This window comes from Aureobasidium namibiae (assembly GCF_000721765.1).
Source record: "Aureobasidium namibiae CBS 147.97 unplaced genomic scaffold scaffold_1, whole genome shotgun sequence".
NCBI lineage: Eukaryota > Fungi > Ascomycota > Dothideomycetes > Dothideales > Saccotheciaceae > Aureobasidium > Aureobasidium namibiae.
The window spans coordinates 180,634-203,692 of NW_013581208.1; the positions used below are offsets into that span (position 1 = coordinate 180,634).

At 51.9% G+C, this 23,059-nt stretch overlaps 10 protein-coding genes across 10 annotated transcripts; 6 read left to right on the forward strand and 4 right to left on the reverse strand.

Moving 5' to 3' along the window:
• Positions 1–660: 660 nt before the first annotated feature.
• M436DRAFT_59367 (uncharacterized protein) lies at positions 661–1,815 on the forward strand (the record flags this gene model as incomplete). The annotated part of the gene is made up of 7 exons (XM_013576576.1): positions 661–733; positions 818–843; positions 972–994; positions 1,053–1,183; positions 1,265–1,398; positions 1,450–1,602; positions 1,654–1,815. 7 exons carry the CDS (start codon positions 661–663, stop codon positions 1,813–1,815), a joined length of 702 nt encoding a protein of 233 aa, XP_013432030.1.
• Positions 1,816–2,879: 1,064 nt separating this feature from the next.
• Positions 2,880–5,810, forward strand: M436DRAFT_36016 (SAICAR synthase-like protein; the record flags this gene model as incomplete). Its single annotated transcript, XM_013576315.1, has 2 exons — positions 2,880–4,913; positions 4,965–5,810. The coding sequence occupies 2 exons, from the start codon at positions 2,880–2,882 to the stop codon at positions 5,808–5,810; spliced, it is 2,880 nt and encodes a 959-aa protein (XP_013431769.1).
• A 486-nt stretch (positions 5,811–6,296) lies between these two features.
• Positions 6,297–7,961, reverse strand: M436DRAFT_35069 (WLM-domain-containing protein; the record flags this gene model as incomplete). The annotated part of the gene is made up of 2 exons (XM_013576151.1): positions 6,297–6,511; positions 6,851–7,961. 2 exons carry the CDS (start codon positions 7,959–7,961, stop codon positions 6,297–6,299), a joined length of 1,326 nt encoding a protein of 441 aa, XP_013431605.1.
• A 551-nt stretch (positions 7,962–8,512) lies between these two features.
• On the forward strand, positions 8,513–9,439 carry M436DRAFT_77254 (RNA methylase; the record flags this gene model as incomplete). The annotated part of the gene is made up of 5 exons (XM_013576872.1): positions 8,513–8,592; positions 8,645–8,743; positions 8,795–9,087; positions 9,143–9,348; positions 9,401–9,439. 5 exons carry the CDS (start codon positions 8,513–8,515, stop codon positions 9,437–9,439), a joined length of 717 nt encoding a protein of 238 aa, XP_013432326.1.
• Positions 9,440–9,738: 299 nt separating this feature from the next.
• On the reverse strand, positions 9,739–11,652 carry M436DRAFT_77255 (uncharacterized protein; the record flags this gene model as incomplete). The annotated part of the gene is made up of 5 exons (XM_013576873.1): positions 9,739–10,824; positions 10,878–11,173; positions 11,288–11,317; positions 11,368–11,425; positions 11,482–11,652. The coding sequence occupies 5 exons, from the start codon at positions 11,650–11,652 to the stop codon at positions 9,739–9,741; spliced, it is 1,641 nt and encodes a 546-aa protein (XP_013432327.1).
• A 720-nt stretch (positions 11,653–12,372) lies between these two features.
• Positions 12,373–14,313, reverse strand: M436DRAFT_68570 (glycosyl hydrolase-like proteins family 32 superfamily; the record flags this gene model as incomplete). Its single annotated transcript, XM_013576729.1, has 2 exons — positions 12,373–14,123; positions 14,172–14,313. 2 exons carry the CDS (start codon positions 14,311–14,313, stop codon positions 12,373–12,375), a joined length of 1,893 nt encoding a protein of 630 aa, XP_013432183.1.
• A 1,167-nt stretch (positions 14,314–15,480) lies between these two features.
• Positions 15,481–18,075, forward strand: M436DRAFT_36366 (uncharacterized protein; the record flags this gene model as incomplete). Its single annotated transcript, XM_013576375.1, has 5 exons — positions 15,481–15,609; positions 15,672–16,356; positions 16,406–17,653; positions 17,819–17,893; positions 17,969–18,075. The coding sequence occupies 5 exons, from the start codon at positions 15,481–15,483 to the stop codon at positions 18,073–18,075; spliced, it is 2,244 nt and encodes a 747-aa protein (XP_013431829.1).
• An 898-nt stretch (positions 18,076–18,973) lies between these two features.
• On the reverse strand, positions 18,974–19,240 carry M436DRAFT_35589 (uncharacterized protein; the record flags this gene model as incomplete). Its single annotated transcript, XM_013576244.1, has 1 exon — positions 18,974–19,240. A coding segment is annotated over one exon (267 nt), but the record flags the coding sequence as incomplete, so codon positions are not given.
• Positions 19,241–19,853: 613 nt separating this feature from the next.
• M436DRAFT_77259 (eukaryotic translation initiation factor 3, subunit 6) lies at positions 19,854–21,285 on the forward strand (the record flags this gene model as incomplete). Its single annotated transcript, XM_013576874.1, has 3 exons — positions 19,854–20,348; positions 20,407–21,011; positions 21,072–21,285. 3 exons carry the CDS (start codon positions 19,854–19,856, stop codon positions 21,283–21,285), a joined length of 1,314 nt encoding a protein of 437 aa, XP_013432328.1.
• Positions 21,286–22,053: 768 nt separating this feature from the next.
• M436DRAFT_36486 (uncharacterized protein) lies at positions 22,054–22,727 on the forward strand (the record flags this gene model as incomplete). The annotated part of the gene is made up of 4 exons (XM_013576404.1): positions 22,054–22,094; positions 22,219–22,256; positions 22,480–22,550; positions 22,629–22,727. The coding sequence occupies 4 exons, from the start codon at positions 22,054–22,056 to the stop codon at positions 22,725–22,727; spliced, it is 249 nt and encodes an 82-aa protein (XP_013431858.1).
• Between the last annotated feature and the right edge of the window lie 332 nt (positions 22,728–23,059).

Genomic DNA, 23,059 nt, shown 5'->3' on the forward strand with positions numbered 1-23,059 from the left:
TGACGTGCAATCAAGGTCTCGCTTGAGAGCAGCACGGACCAGACGAATGGATCTCGAGCTTGAGCTTCTTTTGAGGGAACACGCTCGCGACGACCGACCGAGAGCACGCGACGGTAGAGATGACCATCAAAGTTGTTTTAGTGATAACCTCTCGAGTCAAGTCCAGGCCGACATCATGACTCTCCGGAAGATGTGTCATGCGGACAGAGAAAACGACCCGTTGCGATTGCTGAAATCTGAGCGAGGTCCCAGGTCTGAACATGGACTAGCGCAGAAATCGGAGTTGATCTGTTTTATAGGCCTGTATGGGTTGAACGAACGAACATGGTATGCGCAAACCGGATACTCTGCAAGCGTGATAACACATGTAGCAGTATAACAAGTCAGTCAGATTGATAAATCAAGAAAGAGCGAGTCCCGTGGACAGCGACTGCCAAAGATGGGTGTTCAAGACTGCGGCGGCTCAAGACTCGAGCGTGATTCTGGTCGCCCTCTCGAGTTTAAAATGCGCTATGGCCCCCGCACCCACCCCCTCCGCGCACCCTCGACTTTCATCACGCTATCCCAAACACACGACTAACCTCGATTCCACGCGTTCGACCCATCATTGGAATCCTCGAGACCCGCTCCATTATCCAGTACCAATAACCACATATCAAAATGCCTCCCAAGAAAGCCGCCGCTGCCCCCAAGAAGGCTGCCGCCAAGGAGCCCGTCCATGCTAGCTACCAGGGTACGTACAAGCTCACAAACTTGTCGCGTCGCCGGCGCGTTTGTTTGGACTGTGTCGCGAATGTGTGCTGATTCTGGATTGTAGAGATGATCAAGGAAGCTATCATCAACGTAAGTACATTCTCTCGTTCACGCGAAGCCTGGCGGGTTCGCGACGATACGCGCGATCTCGTCCAGGATACCGTGCTGCTCATTTCTTCTTCTTGAGCCATTACTGACGCGTTATCTCCGAGCAATAGCTTAAGGATCGTACTGGCAGCAGGTTAGTCGCGTTGCAATCCATTCTCGTCGCGTCGTTCATTGACCCGTTTCTCCTCTAGCCGTCAAGCCCTCAAGAAATACGTTCAGGCCAACAACAACCTCTCCAGCGTCACCGACGCCGCCTTCACCACCCAGTTCAACCGCGCTCTTGCCAAGGGTAGCGAGAGTGGTGTTTTCGAGCGCCCCAAGGGTAAAGCATCTCTTTCGCATTCGTCGTTTCCGGACCTGGAAACAACGTACGCTGGCTCGACCCGATTCTGACTGGCGACAGGTGCTTCCGGACCCGTCAAGCTTGCAAAGAACAAGGCTGGCTCTCCTCCTGCCCCCAAGAAGGCAGACACCAAGAAGACAGAGACCAAGACCAAGGCTGCACCAAAGACTGCTACTGCCAAGGCCAAGAAGACCGTGAGTTGGAGATGCCGTACTTCCTCAGGCTCTTGTACTGACGTAGACCAGACTGCTGCAAAGGAGGCCCCTGCTAAGAAGGCTGCACCCAAGAAGGCCGCTACCAAGGCCGCACCCAAGGCCGCTGCCACCAAGAAGGCTGCCGCACCCGCCAAAGCAACCAAGACCAAGGCCAACGTCTCCAAGGTCAGAAAGAGCGCTCCCGTATGTGCCCTCACCACGGTGATCTTGTAATGTGTACTAACATGTGTTCAGGCTCCTGCTGTTGAGGAGAAGGCTCCTGTTATCCTTGGCAAGACCAAGTCAGGTCGCGTCACCAAGAGCACCGCACCCTCAGCACCCGCTACCAAGGCAGCTGCCACCAAGAAGAAGGCCGCTCCCAAGAAGGCGACACCCAAGAAGAAGGCCGCCGCATGAATGGAGGCATTACGATGATTTCTTCTACTGTTATGACGGGCGACGGGTCCTCTTGACGGGCGTGATTGATAGGGCGTCCGGTGTAGCGATACGGGTGAAGGAGCACTTGACGAGATACCAGCACTGGGACTACTAGGAGATGATTTTGCTTTGCGAAGGGGTTCTGTTCAAAGGTCAGGTCTGGGAGGGGGCGTTTGGGGATTAATTCATGATGAGTTTGCTGTTATATTTCATCAGCAGCGGCGGGACACATACGACACAAGTATTTTATCGCAAACACGTTGCTTTCCTTTTGCTCCTGTTGCACTTTATTTTCCATTGCAAGTGACGCTGGATGATTTGAAGCCTACCTAAATTCATTGTCAATGTTCAGAATCGCCTGTGTACTTGAGAGATGGATCAAATGGGCCGGTGTATTTTGCCTCGTTATGCTTGCCGGCTGGACAATAAGTGGGTATGTATACTAGTGATGTTCGATTTGTCGTCATCCCGTGCTCTACAATCACACTGTGAAAAACAGCAAGGCAGCACGGCGCTCACAGTCCATGTCACCTGTGATGCCGAATATAGCAGAAGCTCGACTATTTCATTGTTGACGGTGTTATAAGGGGTCATAAATAGAAGGACGGTTGAGCGACAGCAGGGTCGGAAATTAGCAGCAACGTCAGGCACACGGAAGTGTGTAGGTCCGACGGGGTCTCTGCGAAGTTGGATCAGTTGCGTAGGGCTGAAGGGGACAGCCAAGAAGCTTAAGCAGGGCCGGCCTTGTCTGAACGCGCGCCATCGTCTCGCTCACAACGTCGTCTGGCACTTCGTCTTGCAGCCTGTTGTGCACGCCGCAACTCTCCCTCGACGCCCCGACATCTGATATTCCCACCTCGCCATATTCCCAGGACCCATTCTCAGCCGCCTCCGCCCTCTCGACCCGCCCGTCGGCCATACCTCCCCACACGACGGCCTTTGTGCTCGACGCATCAGCAACGCTGGCCCAATCCGCGCGCCTGAATGTCCCAGAGGGGGACACATTGAGCAAGGTCGCCTCCCCGCTCAATGCCGTCTACTTGATGAAGAAGGTCGACATGCCATCATTCCTGCCCGACGACCGCCATCACCACAATTCTTTCTCCGCCAAATCCTTATCACCACCCATTCCGTCACAACAACAACAAACCCCCGCTGTCGACTCTCTGCCCGGAGCATGGCCCAAACCCACCCCTGGTCTGCCTGATGCCTTGTCACATGGACCAGACAGCGCTGTATCGTCCCTGCCTAACGGAAGGTCATCCGAGTCGCACAGCACGCGCGGGAGGACCATCTCATCCAAGGGGAGCATGCCCTCGATGGTTTCGTCAAAGAGTGACAACGACGTTAAGTCGGTCGATATGTCCTCGTCTCTCCAACAGGATGATGGTTACTTTGCACAAAAGCCAAACCGAGGCGCTCGCTCACCAAACTCATCACAACACGCCCTCGCTGTGCCCGAAGATGTTTCGCCCACCTCGTCGGCTCTGCCACTCCAGACCATGCCAAGTCCCGTACTACCACCCGTGAGTGAGGCTGGTCCTTCCACTGCCGATGGCATGCTTCGCGTACCCCGGTCGACACATCGTGCCTCTTCTCCTCCAGCTTTCTCTCACACTTCTTCTTCCATGGCTTCCGTTTCATCCCAGGCTCCAGGTCGATTGGTTCACCGACATACCCTTGAAGTTCCTAGTGCGGCTGGCCGCAATTCTCGTGACAGTCAATCACCCTCTACTCATGATGCTAATGTCGTTTCTGCCACTGGTCGTTTCTCGCCTACCACTCCCAGTAGAAGAAGAGGCTCTTCTCAGCTTGTCCGTCGCGGAACACGCTCAATCACATCGGATGCACATCTCGACGAGATTCCTCAAGACGATGACGCTGCACGTTGGGCCGAGCATATCAAGCAAAAGAGAGCAAGTAAGCGAAAACGTGACGAAGACGACGAACGCGTTGTAGTCGGTACCAAAGTCGACCAGAACCATGTCAATTGGGTCACGGCATACAATATGCTTACTGGAATCCGTTTCTGCGTGTCGAGGACAAACGCAAAGATTGACAGGGACCTGACCGATGCCGACTTTGACGCAAAGCACAAGTTCTCATTCGATATCACCGGTAACGAACTCACACCCTCGGCCAAGTACGACTTCAAATTCAAGGACTACGCTCCCTGGGTCTTCCGCCACCTTCGCCACAACTTTGGTCTGGATCCCGCTGACTATCTCGTTTCTCTCACTTCGAAATACATCTTGTCTGAACTCGGTTCCCCAGGTAAATCTGGCAGTTTCTTCTATTTCTCGCGCGACTACAAATACATCATCAAGACCATTCATCACGCCGAACACAAATTCCTTCGCAAAATTCTCCGAGATTATTACTCCCACGTTCAAGAAAATCCCAACACACTTCTCAGTCAATTCTATGGTCTCCACAGAGTTAAGATTCCTTACGGGAGAAAGATTCATTTCGTCGTCATGAATAACCTGTTCCCACCCCATCGAGATATTCACCGGACGTTCGACTTGAAAGGCAGTACTATTGGTAGAGACTTCAAGGAAGAGGAACTGGATAAGAACCCGAGAGCTACACTCAAGGACCTGAACTGGCTACGGCGAAACCTTCATCTAGAATTTGGTCCAACCAAGAAGGACGCCTTTGTGGAACAAATGCAAAAAGACGTTGCTCTTCTGCAGAAGTTGAAAATCATGGATTATTCGATGCTGGTTGGTATTCACGATTTGCAGCGAGGCAACGAAGACAACCTACGAGACAAGACCCTGCAAGTCTTCCAGCCCGGAGGTCACAAATCGGAAGACCAGCCGCCGAACATGCTTATGCGTACGCCTAGCAAGCTTGAAAACGCACGAAAGGCGCACGAACTGCGAGAGCTCATTAAGAACGAAAAGCCTATACCGATGGGCCAGAGCCTGGACAAGATGCCTGACGAGATGGCTGGACGTCACAGAAAGCAATCTTACTTCTACAGCGACGACGGCGGTTTTAGAGCAACCCACGAGAACGATATGGCTGGAGAAGAAATCTATTATCTAGGAATTATTGATTGCTTGACACATGTAAGTCGTTCATCTCGCGCATACTAAGGTTTATACTGACGCGCTCTACAGTACTCTATGATCAAACGCTTCGAGCATTTCTGGAAAGGACTATCATCTCCGGAATCACAAATCTCTGCCATACCCCCCGAGCGTTATGGAGATCGCTTCGTCAGATTCATCTCAGGCATTACCAAGACGCGCGAACGTGCAGAGGCAGAAAAGGAACACAACTGCGAGCATGGTAGCGAGAGACTCAACACGGCGATTCACAACATCGAGGGCACCGTCGATGACCCCAAGCTCTCTGGCTGTAACATCCTTCGATCATCGGACCAAAATCCTGCCGGCACTGATAAGGTCATGCGCAAGGCAGAGAAGCAGGCCGAGAAGAGCAGACACCGTATCAATGAGGATGACATTCCAGACCGCGCCATCGGTGCAGTCAGAAGCCCTCATGCCGAGAATGAGAACATGATCACACTCCCCGTCATCGGCGAGGCCGCAGAAAACGGCAGCCCCGCGTCAAGAACACCTACCCGCACAATCACTCCCCAGCACTCAAAGGAGTCGGTCGATGGTCGCAACGGTAGCAATCAGGCCGTTACAAGAAAGGTCGACATCAAAACCCTCGGCGAGGTGCCCCCACCTACACCTCCGAAGACCGACGGCCCACCTTCCTCAAAGCGATCCATTGAGCTTGAGCATAACGGCCGTGCTGTCAACAACTTCAGCCGTCCACTAACGCCGCCCAAGGACGACAGGTACAGCCTGCGCGATCAAAGAGATAGACCGCCTACGCCGCCCAAGGACGAGAGATATAGTCTCGACAAGGCACTTCCTCTGCCGCCATCTCAAACGGACGGAGTCCACGAGGATGAAGTGGAGGCGTTGAGGACAAGGGTCTCTGCTCTCTAGACGTCTCTTTCACTCCTCGTGTTGGCCCTTTTCAAATTGTCATTCAAGAAAAATCTGCCTGCTGCTTGGAATCTTTGGTGTCTATTGTTATCTCCTTTTTTGTTTGTTACTCAGCCCTTCCTACCCCTCTATTCCCCCTCATAGCGTGTTCTCAGCGAAATTGTGTTCCCTTTGTCGCTTTTTGTTATATAGTCTGCTTGTCTTTTGCGTTCGTCACACATCTTTTTTCACTCCCATCGATACCACTCTTGTTGGCGTGTCCTTTTTCACAAATGCAAAAAGCCCCTCCATTTCTCACGCACGTTTCTGCCTCATCTTGTGTGGTCTCTTTGTTGTTTGTCCTCATGCATTAGATAGGTAGGTAGGCAGGCATTCTGCGCAAAGGAATAATTTGATTATTGTTGGAAGCTAGTTATACGTTCGTCCTCGAGTCTCATTACAGCCCTTTTTGCTCTCTTGATTCATCATCTTCGTCATGTCGTTCTCTCATCTCGGTTTAGTGGACCCACAGAGTCCGCACAAGTTGTAGTCGCCTGGATTGATGTATCCGACACTTTGACAGTTTGTGCTCGTGCACTTCCAGCAGTTCGGCATGAGGGTGGGCTTCAAGACGTGAGAGCATGCTGCACATAGGGCTGATGTGGGTTCGTTCTCTAGTGAGCAAATTGGACAAGTTGAAGCGGGAATCGCTGGTGGATGCTCTACAGATGCGCTCGTAGAGGCGATTGCGCGTGGCTCAGTGCTGGTAGCTGCGATCGATGAGACTGGTGCTGGCGGTGGTTTTGGCGTGGTGCTGTTGGTACCGATTGCGTCACTCTCGCGCGCGGTCGAGTCATCCTTAATGTCGACCAGTGGGAGTTGCAACCTTTTGTTGTTTGGTTCGATTTGTTTGCTCTCTGCTTCCAATGCAGACTTTTTTGGAACGTTCTGGTCTTTCCGCTTGTTTCTCTCCTGCATTGCTGATGTGACATCCAGTATATCATCTTCGCTGTCTGTAGAAGCGTCGTCTGGGAGCAGCTGAGTCTTGTTCAATGGCTTACTCAAGCCGCGCTGCGCGTCCAGGTCTTGATCGTCCTCGCTCTCGGTAGAAGCATCGTCTGAGAGGATTGTCTCTTTTGCCTTGCCTTTTGGAGAAGGCTGCTTGGAAGATGAGATCTGAAGCTTCGGCATGCTTTGGTCGATCTCACGCAGCTCGTCGAATTCTCGCTGCGCGTCTTTGTCCTCCGCGTCTTCGTTCTCGCAGACTCTGACCATGTTGCCATCTTCTGGATTCATGGTCCTCTCGATGGTTGCGTACTCATAGTCAGAATCCGTCTCATAATCGTCGTCGTCACTGATCGTTTCTGTTTTGGGCTCGGTCTTGACAGGTTCCTTCTTCACATTCTCGAAGCGTGCCAGTGCAGCAGCGGCCCGAAGCTCTCTTCCTCGCTTACTGCCTGCCACTCTCGGTTTGACGGCAGGCTTGCCACCCTTCTGGCCAGACTCGAGCTTGGCTCTGACACCTTCATCTTCGCCTAGAGCGACACCGTTGACACCAAACTTCTTTGCAATTCTGCGTTGTTGGCGCTCGGCATAGGTGACCTTAGACTTATCTTCTTTTCGTCTTCTCTTCCGGCCTCCTGATGATCTGAACGTACCGCCGCAGAGGCTTGCCGGGATATCAGCAGCCTCGGGCATGTGGTTGGTCATGTATTGTCCAGTGATGAGTGACTGTCCTTTGCCCCAGAGCCCCTCGCCCGTATACGCTTTGTCCCAGAGGACCTTGAGTTCGTCTGCATATGCATTTCTGACCTTCCAGAAAGCGCGAGAGTGGTTCATCTGCTTGCAATGCGCCAGTTCGTGCATCATGACCATTTGGACGTGCTTGAATGGTAGCCATTGGTTGGTGTGTGGGGCTTTGAGAACCAGTTGAATTACTTCTCCGGCGTTGAAGTTGCGACCGATGAATTCGGGGTTAGGTAGGTATTCTTCTAAAGCCATGACGACGATGTGGTTCTCTTTCATGATGGGATAGCAGATAGCGGCAACTCGCTCCAGAAAATCCTGCGCTAGGGCCTTATCTGGACCTTCCAGTGGTTTGATGAAGTTGATGAGTGCATTTGGTCTTCTCACACGTTCGTTGATGCGCTCGAATCCGAGGACTTTGTTCATGTTTGACATGATGTTTGTGGCGAAGGTGTGGCAAAGCGTGAAGCGGGCGTATACCGTGATAATGAGTAAGGAAAAACGACAGATGGAAGAAGACGCAGTCAAGGCACAATGTGAAGCATCGTCAGGCTGATTTCAAGTCGTTGTTGGGTTGGTATAGGTCAATGGAGGAAATAGCAAGGTAAGCAAAGATGGAAACAGGGTCATGGACGCAGCTTCTCCTTCGGCAAAACCTGCCGCTTCCAACAGCACCATCTCTATCGCTGATTACTCTTTCTTTGGCATCAGCAACAAGAATTTGGCAGTTACAATCTCTCATCATCAGCAACTCGGGCTCGACTCAAACATTTTCTTCTCGGACAGCCGAATCTCCGTACGCCATACGCATACACAACCGCCGTGCGCTACCTTGACTCGCAGTCTGATCAATTTTCTCTTCCGCACGAACAATCTCTCATCGACTTTCTGCTCATCCGAACTCGCAACGACACACGCAAGCCCAGGTACTCAATACTGAACGTTAATTAAGACGCTTAGGTCTAGTTTCAGAGGATATGGGTGGTCCAGATGAGTTGATGCCAGAGGGCGTGCACCACTATGATGAATCGTCAGAAATGCCAGAAAACATCCAAAAGTTTGTTTCATTACCTAAGTCAAACCCATGTCAAAATCTGACAAGTCTACAGATATTGGCATCAACGCTACGATATCTGGTCTCGTTACGATGAAGGCATCTGGATGACTGACGACGTCTGGTTCGGTGTCACTCCCGAGCCGATAGCCAAGTACTTCTTCTTCTCATCTTCCGCCATTTCACATACTAACAGCGTCTACAGTCGCATAGCTGACCACATCAAGACTGGCGGACCGGAGTCAAAGTCTATCATAATAGATGCCTTTGCTGGTGCTGGCGGCAACGCCATCGCTTTCGCTCTGTCTGGTCGCTTCAAACAAGTCTTCGCCATTGAAAAAGATCCTGCAACGCTTGCCTGTGCACGTCACAATGCTGAGATATACGGCGTAGCATCCAAGATCTGGTGGATCGAGGGCGATTGCTTCGATGTTCTCAAGAAGCGGTTGAAGTCGTTGGCCAAGGATGCCATCGTGTTTGCCAGCCCACCTTGGGGAGGTGTGTATTCATACTTGAGGATCTCGGGTATCATATGTGCTGACTTTTTATGCAGGCCCCCAGTACACCGATGATAATATTTTCGACCTCAGCACCATGCAACCTTACAATCTCAAGCACATCTACGACAGATTCGCGGCCTATGTCCCAGACTTTGTGCTGTTCTTACCTCGTAGCTCCGATTTGAATCAACTGGCCAAGTACGCTCCCGATGATAAGAAGCTCGAGGTCGTACACTACTGCACAAACGGTTCCAGCAAGGTGAGTTATGGTATTACCCAGTGTTGTGTGGTAACTCTCTAACTTATTCTAGGCCCTATGCGCCTACTTCGGCGAGTTCAAATTCCAGTGATTGAAATATGGATTGGTCGTATAAGCAGTGCATCAATGTCTAAGAAACAGAATAAGCCCAACTTGTTGGCTTCGTAATGCCATCACAATGGCATCAACTTTCGGATGTGCAGTGATTCTTCTAATCACTACAAAGCGTGAAGAACTTGTTAGTAACAGCCATTGGCGGGGCGGCACTATCCCCTAGTCGTAACATGCAACAACCACATGGAAAACGCTCACTGTCGTCTACTTGAACAACACTTATACATTCATTGGGTGTGTCTCAGTTTAGTGTAAAAATTCTAGTTCAATAAGAAACTATGCTGAAGTTGTGGTGTTACCCAAAACGAGTCCATCATCATTTGCCTGGCTAGCCCAGGCATCTTTCAGGCCCCAGACAGCCACACTGACACCGGCGCCTTCGGGAATGCTATTGGCTCCAATTCTCAGAGTGTCGAGCGGATAGTCAGGGAAGAACGTCACGGTGCCACTCTGCTCGCCTCCATTGACGAACAACTCGAGGATGGTGCGGTCGAGGATACCACTGATCGCCCAAGTACCGTTCTCACTGCCGCTGTAGATGCCATTGACAGAGAACTTATCGGTCCAGTAAGGGTTCTCAGCACCCCAGCCGGCGTTTCTTCGAGACACCCAAGTGATACCGCCAGGGATGGTACCGCCCTGAAGGTTCTCGCCACTGACAGAAGAGGTGAATGTGAAGTTCAAGCTTCCAGCCAAGGTAGCAGGGGTCAGTCCAGTAACATTGGCTTCGAAGTACAGTGCACCCGAAGGAACATTTGAGTAGTCGAGCAAGATACTGTTGTTGCCGAGCGAAGAGTTGGAAGCAAGGACCCGAGAGAACTGCGAGCTGATGTTGAAAGGCGAACTGACGAGGTCCCAACCAATGGTAGGCAGCTTCTTGAGATGGTTCTGGCGGAAGACCGTCATTGAGCTGCGCCAGTTTTCCTTTGCAGAGGGAACATCGTTGGTGTACTGCCAGTTGCTGGCCCAGTCCATGCTCAGACGCTTCTCGGTGCCAGGAATGCCGGAGAAGAATTGACCGGCGTAGTTGTCCTTGGCGAAGTCAGAGATACGAGCGACGGGGTCGACGGCTTCGAAGTGTGTGCCATTGAAGGAACCTGGGAAGTATTGCGAGATTGAGCCTCCGAGAGGAGCACCGGGGTTGATGGAGATGAACATGAGCCACATGGTCTCGTCTGAGCCCTCTACAGGCATCTCAACCAAATTGGGACACTCGTATTGGATGCCCAGCAGGCCATGATGCGAGAAGTTGGAGGCGTGCTGCCAGTCCTTGAGATCGGGTGAAGTGTAGATGCCGACAGTGAACTCAGCAGCATAAACTGTGACCATCACCCAGCTTTGGGTCTGAGGGTACCAGAAGACCTAAAATACGGTCAGTCCATGTAAGCGAACCTTTGATTGTGTTGTATAATCACCTGAGGATCACGGAATTGGGTCGAGCCGATGTCAATGACCGGGTTGCCCTCATAAGGCTCGAAAGTGTAACCACCATCCTTTGAGAATGCGATGTTCTGGTTTTGGGACGTGCTGTTGTTCAAAGTGTAGATGGCAACTACACCGTTATCTTGTCCAGGAAAGTAGCCACTGGTGTTGTTTACATCGACAACTGCCGAGCCACTGAACACAAATGTCTCGTTGTTCGGAGGGAAGATCGCAATAGGCTGGTTCTCGAAGGTATAGCCATCAGTCGTTGTAGCGTGACCCCAATGCTCTAAAAAGGTACAGTTAGCATGTTTCTTATGTACAGGTGAGAAAGGTGCAGACGACAGCCGAGAAGCCATCGGATGGCTCTTAACTGTATTATCTGTACCCTCGCGTGACGTACGGTTGCCGGCTACATCTGCTGTTGGGTTGTCTACAACACGTCAACACGGACTCCGTACAATGCTTGTGAGAGAAACGGACATTGATAATATACGTGATAAAGACCGTCAGCGTCAACGAACAGACCATTGGGATCGTTCTGAGCAGCCATCAGTAACCTGCCTACCTCGTTGAGAAGAATGTCTAGATACATACCATAAAACCCTTGGGTGGTGAGAAATGCACCTGCGGCCTCAACGCACCACTATAGTCACCTGCAATAGCTGAACCAGTGGGCACTGCCGAAGAAGATGTGGTGGAAGCATTCTGTGCAAACACAGAGCCCAAACACAGCAGGGAAGACAAAACAGAGAAAGTACGAGGCATTGTGATGGTTGTGTTCCTACCTCTTCTCACGGCGATCTGCTCTCTATTTATGTTGATGGCATACTGTAGATCCTACCCTGCTGCGCCCTTTGCCCTCATCTTCTCGGTCTCCTCGGACTCCATACTGCTGAATACGCATCTCGCAGTGCGGGTAAATCAGCCGTCACGCGTTGATACTTGCCATGAACCATGCCGCGACATGCCAATGCCGCGATGCGTGAGAAGGGCCGAATGTGCTTTGATGAGACCTTCCGAAAAACGATATCTCCAGGATTCAAGTGACCCACTGTGGGTGAGAGTGGGGTCTGACTTCGGAAAGCTCGGGGAGGCTTGGAGAAAATGTGGATGCTTGCCTGCCCACGGCTTGCGTTGTCGGTCCGAAAACATCACCTGTCTCATAATTGGATGCCCGAGCAAGGTTTGAGGGCCACTGAGGGCATACTTACAGTAGGTATACTCGTCCCGGAGACTTCCACGGCGTAGAGCACGGCACATGACTCTCAACAGGTTACCCATCAGCGATCGAAGATTACCAAGTCCTCGTTCTCGTTTCGTTCTCAAGCGGCAGGAGCACAAGCAGTAATCAAGTAGGATATTATCGAACTATGGACTATTTGTAGCCCTAATATGAGAGACGTTATATACATTTACGTAGCTTTTATATTAACACATTAGATACATTCTTCGTCACGCGGACCGAAGAATTCTGCCGACTTCGGTTTAGTTACCAGTCCACCAAGTCCTGTTGTTGGTCTGCTCAACGGTATCCCAAACAAGAACACTCGAAGAGTTCAAAGGTCTCTCAGGGAAGACGTTGTAGAGGGTTGACCACATGTCGATGCTGTCAAAAGTGGCAGAAGAGCCGCTGGGAACGTAGATGCCAACGCCAGTGCTGCTCTCCATGCTGGGATAGATTCTGGTTGTAAGGGCGAAACGGTCGTTGACGTAGATCTCAACCAGCGACCCATCAACGAAAATGTCCCAAGTGAGTGCCTCCTGAGTGGCATTGCCGTACTCGCCCTGGATGGTGTAAGGGTAGAAGTAGCCAATGACAGAAGAGTTGGCGAAACCATCAAGGAGGGAAGAGTGGCTGCGGTCAACAACAATAGTGCTGTTGGAAGGCTCGTAGTAGATGTTGGTGTATTCACGACCGTCAGGGCTGACGCCGATCTTGACACCGCAGGGACCAGTGGCGCTGGAGACAACTGCACTGAGTTCCATGTGGTCACTGCCGTTTGCGACAAGAGTGTAGCTACCGTTGAAGGTACGACCGGGCCAGGAGTGCTGAGTCGAGCCGTTGCGGAGACCGACAACGACGTCCTCGAGAGGCTTGACACCAAGAGTCTGAGCTGTGAAGCTGCCATCGAGCTTTTGAGTGAGGTAAGAGTTGCCCATCTCGCCGAGAGCACCATCAACGTTGACGACGTTCTTGACGGTGTGAACGAAAAGCTCACGAGGAAGAGAGAGAGCACCCTGGAAACCTTGCTGCTTGGCGGAGAAGAGACCGCCACCACCAGTGATGTCTTCAGGTGCCCATCCGTACTGGACGCGACGGTCGTTCTTGGTGTCGTTGAAGCTGGACAGAGCATAGAGGAGACCCCAATCACCAGCACCTCCGGAGATGGGAGTGAACTGAGCGGAGCCATTGGCACGGCGAGTGACATGACCCTCGTTCCAGAGAGCCCAGTGAGCAGACTCATGAAATGACACGTTGCCGCCTTCGGAGCCCATGTTGACGAAGTAGTGGAGGTCTCCATCCTCATCAGGAAGAGTGAAGAATCCAGAGACCTCGAAGTTGTAGCCGTACGAGCCAGTGGCGAGCACCGAGCCGAGAGAGGTGTTGCTGGCAGGCTCGAAGAGGGAGCCAAGGAAAGTCCACTTGGTCAGGTCTGATGCAGGTGCAGCCCAGAGGGGCATGCGAGGACCAACACCCTTGATGCCACTTCCGAAAACGGCGTAGTAAGAAGGCTCACGACCAAGAATGGCGTCAAGAGCAGGCAGAGGCTCGAAGAAAGGATCACGGAAACCAGTAATGTTCCAGTCACCGGGCGGACCCTCGATAACAGGGTTGTTCTCGTACTGCTGCCATGTCTTGCCGCCGTCGGTAGACATAGCCAAACTTTGACTCTCGGTTCCGTTCTGGTAAGGAATGGACCAACTTGTTGGGAGCTTTGACACAGACGTGTAGAAGACAAGAAGAGTGCCGTCAACACCACCAGTCAAGTTGACGGGCTGGGCAGTACCGGAGAAGATACCGAGACCATCGTAGCTGCCGTTGCCAGCAGGGCTCAATGCCAAAGCATCTCTACCCTCCCAGCCACCGACATCTGTCCAAGAGATCATATCCCTCGAGGTGGCATGTCCCCATGAGATGTTACCCCAGTTGATGTGCTCGGGGTGCCATTGGTAGAAGGCGTGGTAAAGGTCCTCGGTGGGATCATACATCAAACCACAGGGATCATTCATCCAACCTGAGTAGTTAGCATACTTGAAAGGATTATGGATATAGTGCTACGAACCTGCAGGCGCAATGAAATGGTTCTGGGGGCGCCATCTGGTGAAGAGCGTGTTGTTGCCCATAGACTCGATCATAGAAGTAGTCAATGTCTGGCCAAGGGCAGTAGCACCCATTAGGCTAGTGAGAGCGAGAGAGCCCTTCATTGTAATGAGGCAGAAGGTGGTAGAGGGAGTAGAGGAGGAAGGAAAGACTTGCTTGACGGGAGATATTGTGAGGTGATACCTAGAGGTTTATATATTCCCAGAGCACATGCGACCTGGGGCACGAATGGGGAAGCAGGCAAGAAAGCAAAGAATTGGGTTTCTTCAGAACAGATTCTAGGCGTTCCGGCGACGACATGACGCGGGTCGCGAGGACATTAAGCCACTGAAAGTATCGGACCGACAGAGAGGCTCGTCCGGGGTCTCCACATCGGTAAAGCTATGGAAGCTATGACCCTGGGGCAAACGTGCGGTTTTCTGTCAATTTATATCCGTTTCTTGAGCGGCGGTGAGAGGGAGCGAAGGGAGCTAGCTGTTGAATTAAAGCATGTGTTTGGCAATAAAAGAGACGCCCAGGGAGAAAATGAAGGGGGTGCGTAGCCTTGTTCAAATGGCCATGTACCGGATTGAATCCTGAGACGCCGGTGGAGCTGTGCAAAAGAAAAACATTAGTAATTTAGGTGTCAGTGGTGCTGCCAATGCAGAAGCTTCTGATGAAATAAATGTCGCGCGGTAATAGTTGGCTAGAGAGGACGAGATAGCCGACAAGCAGTAACGACTAGAGAGACAAGGCGCGGCGCTTGGGCATGCTACGATGGAGAAGTGGATGGCTGTAGCTCTTGTCTGTGATGATAGAGTTCTTAAGGCTTGGAGAGGGTAGCGAAGTGCGGAACAAGAGTTCTGCATGCATGGGCGCCCCGCGTGGAGAGAACATGTTCAAGTTGGCGTGCCAGGCTGGCTCGCGGGTGGCATCTGAAGCCTGGAGGGACGATCAGGATGTACAGTGTACCTTAGCGATCGCATGCCAGCGAGGCCTCAGATCGTAGCCATCTTATCTCAGATCGATAGCTACCGCGATTGTGATGGAGTTGCAGAGCGGGGCGCAGTTGTCGGCACCGTTGAAGTAAAGCACCACTGCATCAGGCGCCTGTTTTCCGAAAAAGAGGCTGGTCGGCGTGGTCGGGAGAGTCTGCGAGTCCCGGGCCGACAAGAAATGGTGGAGTCGTGTGACGTGCCGGCGTCGGGTGTTGGCTTGCTTCGATCCGGCGTCGGCTTGGTACGTTTACGTGTTCGTACGTGCATGTTGGACCTTCTTCACGACCAGACACGATGAGGCTCGCTGCCTATGCTGGAACGTCTGCGCTGGTGGCCGCCGGTGCTCTGCTGAAGGCCTTCCACCAGCGGCCCAATTTCTACTCGGCCACCGTCTACCTGTCGCAGAGCAATGCCTGTGTTCTGGTGAGCTGCTGCTGCCCCTGCTCCACCATCTAGACGCCGCCGCTAACTCCGTCACCACCCAGATCCTCACAAACCTCGCTCTCGTCACCGCCTGCACCTTCATCTATGCTCTTCAGCGCCTCTTCTATGGTCCTCTCCGTCCCATCGAAATCGAGCACCTCTCGGAAAAGGCCTGGTATGCTGTCCTCGATACCCTCCTGGCCATGCCCTCGTTGAGGGACGAGGTCGGAGGCTGGATGCTTGCCGTCTTCGTTCTTCTACTGGCTGGCAAGGTGTGGAGCTGGATCGGCGAAGGTCGTGTCGATATCCTCGAACAGCAACCGCCACAGAACCCCCGTCTCTTCCACACCCGTCTGGCTTCTTCGCTACTCGTATCCACCGCATTCAGCGCCGCCATGCTGAGATACTGTATCGCTACTGTCAAGGACGATCCTCGACCTGGAATGATGGTCATCTTTACCTTCGAATTCGCCATTCTTCTGATCTTCTCCCTATTCACCCTTCTGCGTTACGTCCTGGCCCTCACCGAAGCACGTGTCTTGAAGCAACAAACAAAAGCAAAGATGGATGAGAGGAGGGCTGAGATTCGCGCAGAAAGAGAACGTCTAGAGCAGGAACGCGAGGTTTCGACTGATCCTGACAGTTTGCCCCCTCTGCCCAGTGAAGAAGATGTGGACGAGAACGAGATTGATGTCCCTGGGTGGGAGGAGAAGCGCCGATGGTTGTTTGGTCTCGAGCTGGCTACAGGTCCGTCATTCATGTCTCAATCTGCTTTGTCATTGCTAATACACCTCAGACTTCATCAAACTCATTGTTTACACCGTCTTCTTCGGCATATCTCTGACCTTTATGGGACTGCCTATGCACATCATTCGCGACGTCTATCTCACCTTTGCATCTTTCGTCAAGCGTGTACAGGACTACAACAACTACCGCAAGGCCACTCAGAACATGAACAGCCGATATCCAGATGCCACTAGCGAAGAGTTGACAAATGACAACACCTGCATCGTCTGCAGAGAAGTTATGGTTCCATGGAATCAACCTGACGCTGCAGGTCAAACCCCCAGACCGAGCCTTACGAATGAGGGCATGCGCGCGAAAAAGCTGCCTTGTGGTCACATTCTCCATCTGCGCTGCCTCAAAGCTTGGCTCGAACGACAGCAAGCCTGCCCGACCTGTCGCCGTCCTGTCATTCCTACTGGAACCTCTGCCACTGATCGTGCCGGAGCTGCTGACCAGAACGCAAATGGTGGTGCCAATGGAGGTGCTCAGCAAGGAGCCAACGCTCAAGCAGGTGCTCCTAACGCCAACGGCAATGCAAATCGTCCAGCTCAACCCAGACTTCGAATGCTCAATCTCGGTCCGATCCGCATTGGTGTCTACAACGGACCTGCCAATCGTGTGCAAGATGCTTTGAACCACAGACGTGCACAAGACAACGGTAATGCTACTGGAGCCGCGACACCCGCAGCAAGTTCAGGTATTGGAGGATTGGCTGGAGCAAGATCAACGGACACCCAGCTTCAGCTTTTGCAGGTCGAAGAGCGTCTGATGCAGGAATCCCGTCGCTTGACAATCGAGCAAGCCCAGCTTGCCACCGTTCGTGCTTTGGAAGCAGAGTTGGCAAGACTGCGTGCCTATTACAGTCATAATCAGGCTGGTATTGGCGCGCCTGCTCCTTCAGCTGCGGCAAGACCGGCGATTCCTAACCTCTTTCCAACCCCTCACACGATGGGCCCTGGTGCTAGTTTTGCGCAACCACAAGTATTCCAACCTGGTCCTGGACAAGCGCCAATGACGCAGGGTCACGAAGCGTTACCATCTGGCCTTGTCTTACCTGAAGGCTGGACGCTCGTGCCTCTCAACAGAGTCGAGGGCACTGCACAGCCTGGAAACGGTATGCCGCAGACCGAGGTCCCGGTGCCTACACCCACAGTTGTAATCCCACAAGTTGATGCTCCGGCTCAACAAGAAGGAACAGAACAAGTAATGCCTTTGAGCAGCCTGGAAACTGCTGCTGCCAACCAGTCAGTCGAGCAGGGTGACCATCCTCAACAGTCGGCACCTGAGGTGGAATCATCTGGTCATGACGAGGAAGCGTCTTTGCTGTCACCTCAACACGGCTCTTCTTCGTCGATCCAGATTGAGCAGCCGGCAATTCCAAGCACAAACAGCCAGATTGACACCGAAGAGATGGGCCTCGGAGTCCCTGATGACTTTTCTGCGGGTGCTTCTGAGGAAGCCCCTGCTGAAACGATTGCGGAAGCTCAGGCTCAAACCAGTGCCATCCCATCGACGACTCAATCGAATGGGTGGGGAGAAAGCTCAAGCTGGAACTTTGACAACGTAGACGGAGGCGAAAGCAGCACACAACAGACAGACTCCGAAGAGCAGCCAACAACCGTCGACAAAGGCAAAGGCAGAGCAGTCACTGTAGAGGATGTGGAAGACGCGGAGCAGTAGACGGAGATTTTTATTGTTTATATTCACGACCATGGCATCAACACAGAGGCATAGGGTAGGCATAGCGAGGCGCTTCTTTTCAGCCATATCAAGGCTTGGTATTCCCCTAAATGTCGACAAGGCATATGGCGCAATTCTACACTCGATTGTACAACGATCTGACCTGTCCCACAAGACTGTCGTGATTGCGAGTGAATGACCGTCACGATCTTACGAACCTGATGGACGTTTCGATGAGACCTCCTTGTAAGACATGATTTGCGGGTCAGTCCCATGGGCATCTAGTAAGATAGCCCTCGTCCAATTTCCCCTCGTGTATGACACTCTCACCCTTTCCCCACGAAAGTATCATTGTCCTCGCTATAGAAAGGCACCACGATCTCTTGATCAAGTGGTACGACAAAGAGAGCCCAGGATGTGTGGTATCTCATTGGAGACTGTCCTGTTTATCGAAACTGTTGTGCATTTCTATAGCTATACGCATTATAAACCTTTGCACACGGAGAGGCAATCCTCAGCAGAACTGGATTGTGTAAATGTACTTCCTCCCCATGTGTCAAGATATGCCACGCAGACAGCTATAGGAATGCACAGTTCCTCTAGGGAATAGGAAGCATTCACGGAGAGCCGTAGCATTGTCGGCTCTCCATGGGCTATGCTACCGTCTGGAAAGAATTGTGCTTCTTGATAGCTTTAGCTCTGACTGTGTGTCATCGTGAGGGCAGGGAGAGGATGAAAGAATTAGCACATGGGGAAGGTGTGCACTATGACAGATGTCTTTTGTTGCTGCAATGATTCGAAAGGCCACCATACAAGCGAGTCCAGCGAAGCACAAGAGAACAGTGCGATGGTGATATGATACAATGATATACAAGAAGAAAAGGCGATCCGCGGTTGTTTAAAAGTTGCGAGCCTTGAGGAAAGCCTCTATCCGGGGCTTGTGCCATCCCTTGATCATGACATGGTTCGTAAGTCTGTTGATAACACACTCAGCCTCCGGGACCTTGAGTTCTGCCTGCAGAGCATCGCGCAAGATATCAATGTTTCCGTCGATCTTCTTGACGCGGGTCAACTTCATGTTGCCGCCGCGTTTCCTCAATGTGTAGATGGGAAACTCGTTGGATGGTGTCCTTGTAACGAAGTAGGGGAGGTTGGGCGCACATTCAGACTCTGGCAAGGCAGGTGCTTCGGGGACGGGAATGTCGGATTGAGATTGGCGGTCAGGGTAGTTGCGGACCTTTGTTGGTTGCGAGGTACGGTGTGAGGCGTGTGATGTGAGGGGTCTGGGGATGGATTTGAGAGAAGTGGGAGGGTATGAAGGAGAGGCGGTGCGCGAGGCGACGAGGTTGGGATCCACCGAGGGAGGAGTGTAGGCGTCTGGAGCAGTGTTAGCGACAGGTTCAGAGGGTAAGAGACGGGCAAGAAGACACACCCGATCGAATTGTGGTGGTCGAGAAGCGCAGACATTGGCGCAAAGCGACTGGGCGTGGAACTGCCAGAAGACGCAGTGAAGGCATGGCGGGTTGCAAGAACGACATGATGTATCGACGACTAGCAGTGGTGGAATGGCAAGTGCAAGGCCAAGGGCAACTTTTCTGTTGCGACTTCCAAAGCCGGATGGAGAGTGCTTGGGACGCGCCAAGAGTTGGGTTGCGGAGAATCGGCGGTTCTGAAATGAGAAATTCGCCAAACTGCCTGGCAGCGAGCGACGACGGGCCAGCGACCAGCGTCAATCACTACCACGTCGCCCATTTTCCTCGCCTCGCGCATTCACAACCATGGCCGCTACCGCCGACGCTGCTAAGCAGCACTCGATCCTGCCTACTCTGATCCCCCACCTCGACCGCCATCTCGTTTTCCCTCTGCTGCAATTCCTCGAGGACCAGGAGGATGTCGACGAGCCCTCGCTCGAGCACATCAAGCTCAAGTTTGAGCTGCTCAAGCACACCAACATGACCGACTTTGTTGGCGACCTCTTCGCCAAGATCAACAATCTGGACGACATCCCGGAAGAGTACGCTCAAAAGCGCGACCAGGTTCTCAAGAAGCGTGAGGACCTGCAAAACGAGTGCTCCAACATCCAGGACCTGCTGGCCGATACCGAAGTCATCAACAACCTGCGCTCCGACAAGGTCCAGAACTTGATCTACCTCAAGGAGAACCACGGCGTGACCTCTGAGATGGTCGATGCTCTGTACGAGTTCGGCCAGTTCCAGTACAGCTGCGGTGACTACAACAGCGCCTCGGAGCTGCTTTACCAATTCCGTATCCTTGTACGCCGCTACTCTGCGTAACTCTTCAACCAAGCCCGTAAACTAACTCATCTCACAGAGCACCGACAACGACAAGGTCTCTGCAGCAACGTGGGGCAAACTCGCCTCGGACATCCTCACCACCAACTGGGAGTCCGCTATGGAGGAGGTACAAAAGGTCCGCGAGAACATCGACTCGCGCCTGTTCAACAACCCCCTGGCCCAACTCGAGCACCGCAGCTGGTTGATCCACTGGTCGCTCTTCCCCTTCTTCAATTACGAGCCCGCCCGCGACCAGCTCACCGACCTCTTCTTCTCCCCCACATACATCAACACCATTCAGACCGCCTGCCCCTGGATCCTGCGTTACCTCGCCGCTGCTGTCATCACCAACCGCAACCGCCCCGCCGGCAAGAACGGCCAGAACTCGTACCAGAAGCAGCTTAAGGACCTTATCCGCATCGTCAGACAAGAAACCTACGAGTACAGCGACCCCGTCTGCGAATTTGTCAAGGCTCTCTACGTCGACTTCGACTTCGAGGAGGCTCAGAAGAAGCTCGCCGAGGCCGACGAGATTCTGCGCAGCGACTTCTTCCTTGTCGCTACAAGCGACGCTTTCAAGGATGCCGCCAGACATCTCATCTCAGAGTCATACTGCAAGATCCACCAGAGAATAGACATCAAGTACGCGCCTCCCTGACAGTCCCTTAAACTTGCGGATTCCTGACTAACATGGCTATCTAGGGACCTTTCCAAGCGTCTTGGTCTGTCCGAGGACGAGGGTGAGAAGTGGATCGTCAACCTGATCCGCGACACCCGCGTCGACGCAAAGATTGACTACAAGGAGGGCACCGTTGTCATGAACCACCCACCACAGTCAGTCTACCAGCAAGTCATCGAGAGAACCAAGGGCGGTTTCTTCCGCACCCAGGTCCTTAGCGCTGCCGTTGCCAGGTAAATCTGAGAGAGCAGTAAGAAAGTAAAACCAGCAGCAGAAACAAAAAAAGCAGCAAAAGTTTTTCAATTCCCTCTCTTCCACAATACCTCGAGGCTCTTCTTTTGTAGGCATGGAAGGGGGACTAGGGGTGTTAACAAACCCAACTTTTTGTGTTATGATCAAAGCTAGGCGTTTTATTCTTCAGTTTTGGGAAAAGGGATTGATCTGAACACACTAAAAGGAGAAGACGGGTTGAGCATAAGTTCGAGGTCTAGCGAGCTTTGATCTCAGCGTTGATGTGTAGTAGAGTTTGATGAATTACACGGACATAGACCATCTACATTTCTTTCCCTTTAGTGACTGACATCTTGCACAATGGTATTCGATCTGTTGTAACTGTAGTGAGAAGCAAGAAATGGTGTTTACGTATCACATTGTATGGACTGTTCTGAGTGTGTGGCTAGTTTGCTCCTTTCCATCATGGAACTGTTGTACACACGACCATGTTCGATTGAAACGTGGTGGTGCTTTTTGTCTGCTGCGCCACAGGCCAACGCCACATCTCTTCATGCGACCAACCACGCCTTCTTGTCTCGATCTCTTAAAGTCTACAATTGCTAACAGGATATCGAACAATACCACGACAACATATCAACATCTTACACTTTACACATCATTCGCGAACACCTCCACTACATCACAGCTATCGAGTCTCTTTTTAGTACGGACGAAGCCAGCAAGACAAGGAAAAAGCAGAGCAGAAACGCACAACAGCAAAAAGCCACAGACATGTCGGCATCACTAGCTACAGAGTGTAATGAAGTCAAGGAGTAAGTTTGTTCTTTTTTGTCTCGAAACCCACGCAAAACACCTGTGTAAATGTGAAGACGCGTTGGATTGTACCGTGGAAGAGACAATTTTGGCTGACATTGTATGCTTTTCTTGCAAAAACAGGCGTTATGACAGCTGCTTTTTGAAATGGTACAGCGAGAGTAGGTTTTTTCAATCTCCAATTCCGTTCCTTGCCTTCTGAGTTTTGGATCCTCCCTATGTTCTTTATTTGTTGCATTCTGAATGTTCTTGCTCTGTTGTTTTTTGATTACCAGCGTGGGCTCTGATTCCGACGACCAGCGAGGAACTTCGCGCCTTTCCATCTCATAACGCGAACGGCGGAAGAAAGCAAGAAGATGCAAGACTGACAGACCGCCTTTACAGAATACCTCCGCGGCACAGCAACATCGGATGAATGCGAACCTCTGTTTGCAAAATACAAGCAATGTCTGAGTGTAAGTCTTGAGCTACTGCTGCCCTTTCCTTTCATCCACTGTAACGAATCAATCACTGACACGGGTGATATCCTCTAGCGTGCACTCAAGGATCGTGGCATTGACAAGATGCTCGATGAAGCACGAGCGGACAACCGCGAAAACGATCTCGAGAATATGAAACCGGGCAGTGGATGATTGCGAAACTGGCATGCTGCTGCCGTTTTGTACTATATCTTTGTTTCTCTTCTCTCATTACTCATAGCGCTCGTGGTATAAAGCATTCTCATCTCCTTCGTATCAGCATTCGGTATTGAGCAGAACAGATCGTGCATATGTGAACGTAGGAAAAGAGCACATCATCTATCCTCTTCACGTCAATGATGGATACTTGGAAGAACGATCTGCAAATAGGTTGCATACAGCAAAGAGCACATAGAATGAGGTATAGGAGAAAGCCAGAAGTCAACCGAGAATGAAACGCCAGTCCATCAAATCTCCAGTCCGCCCGTTCCATTCCATCTTAATAA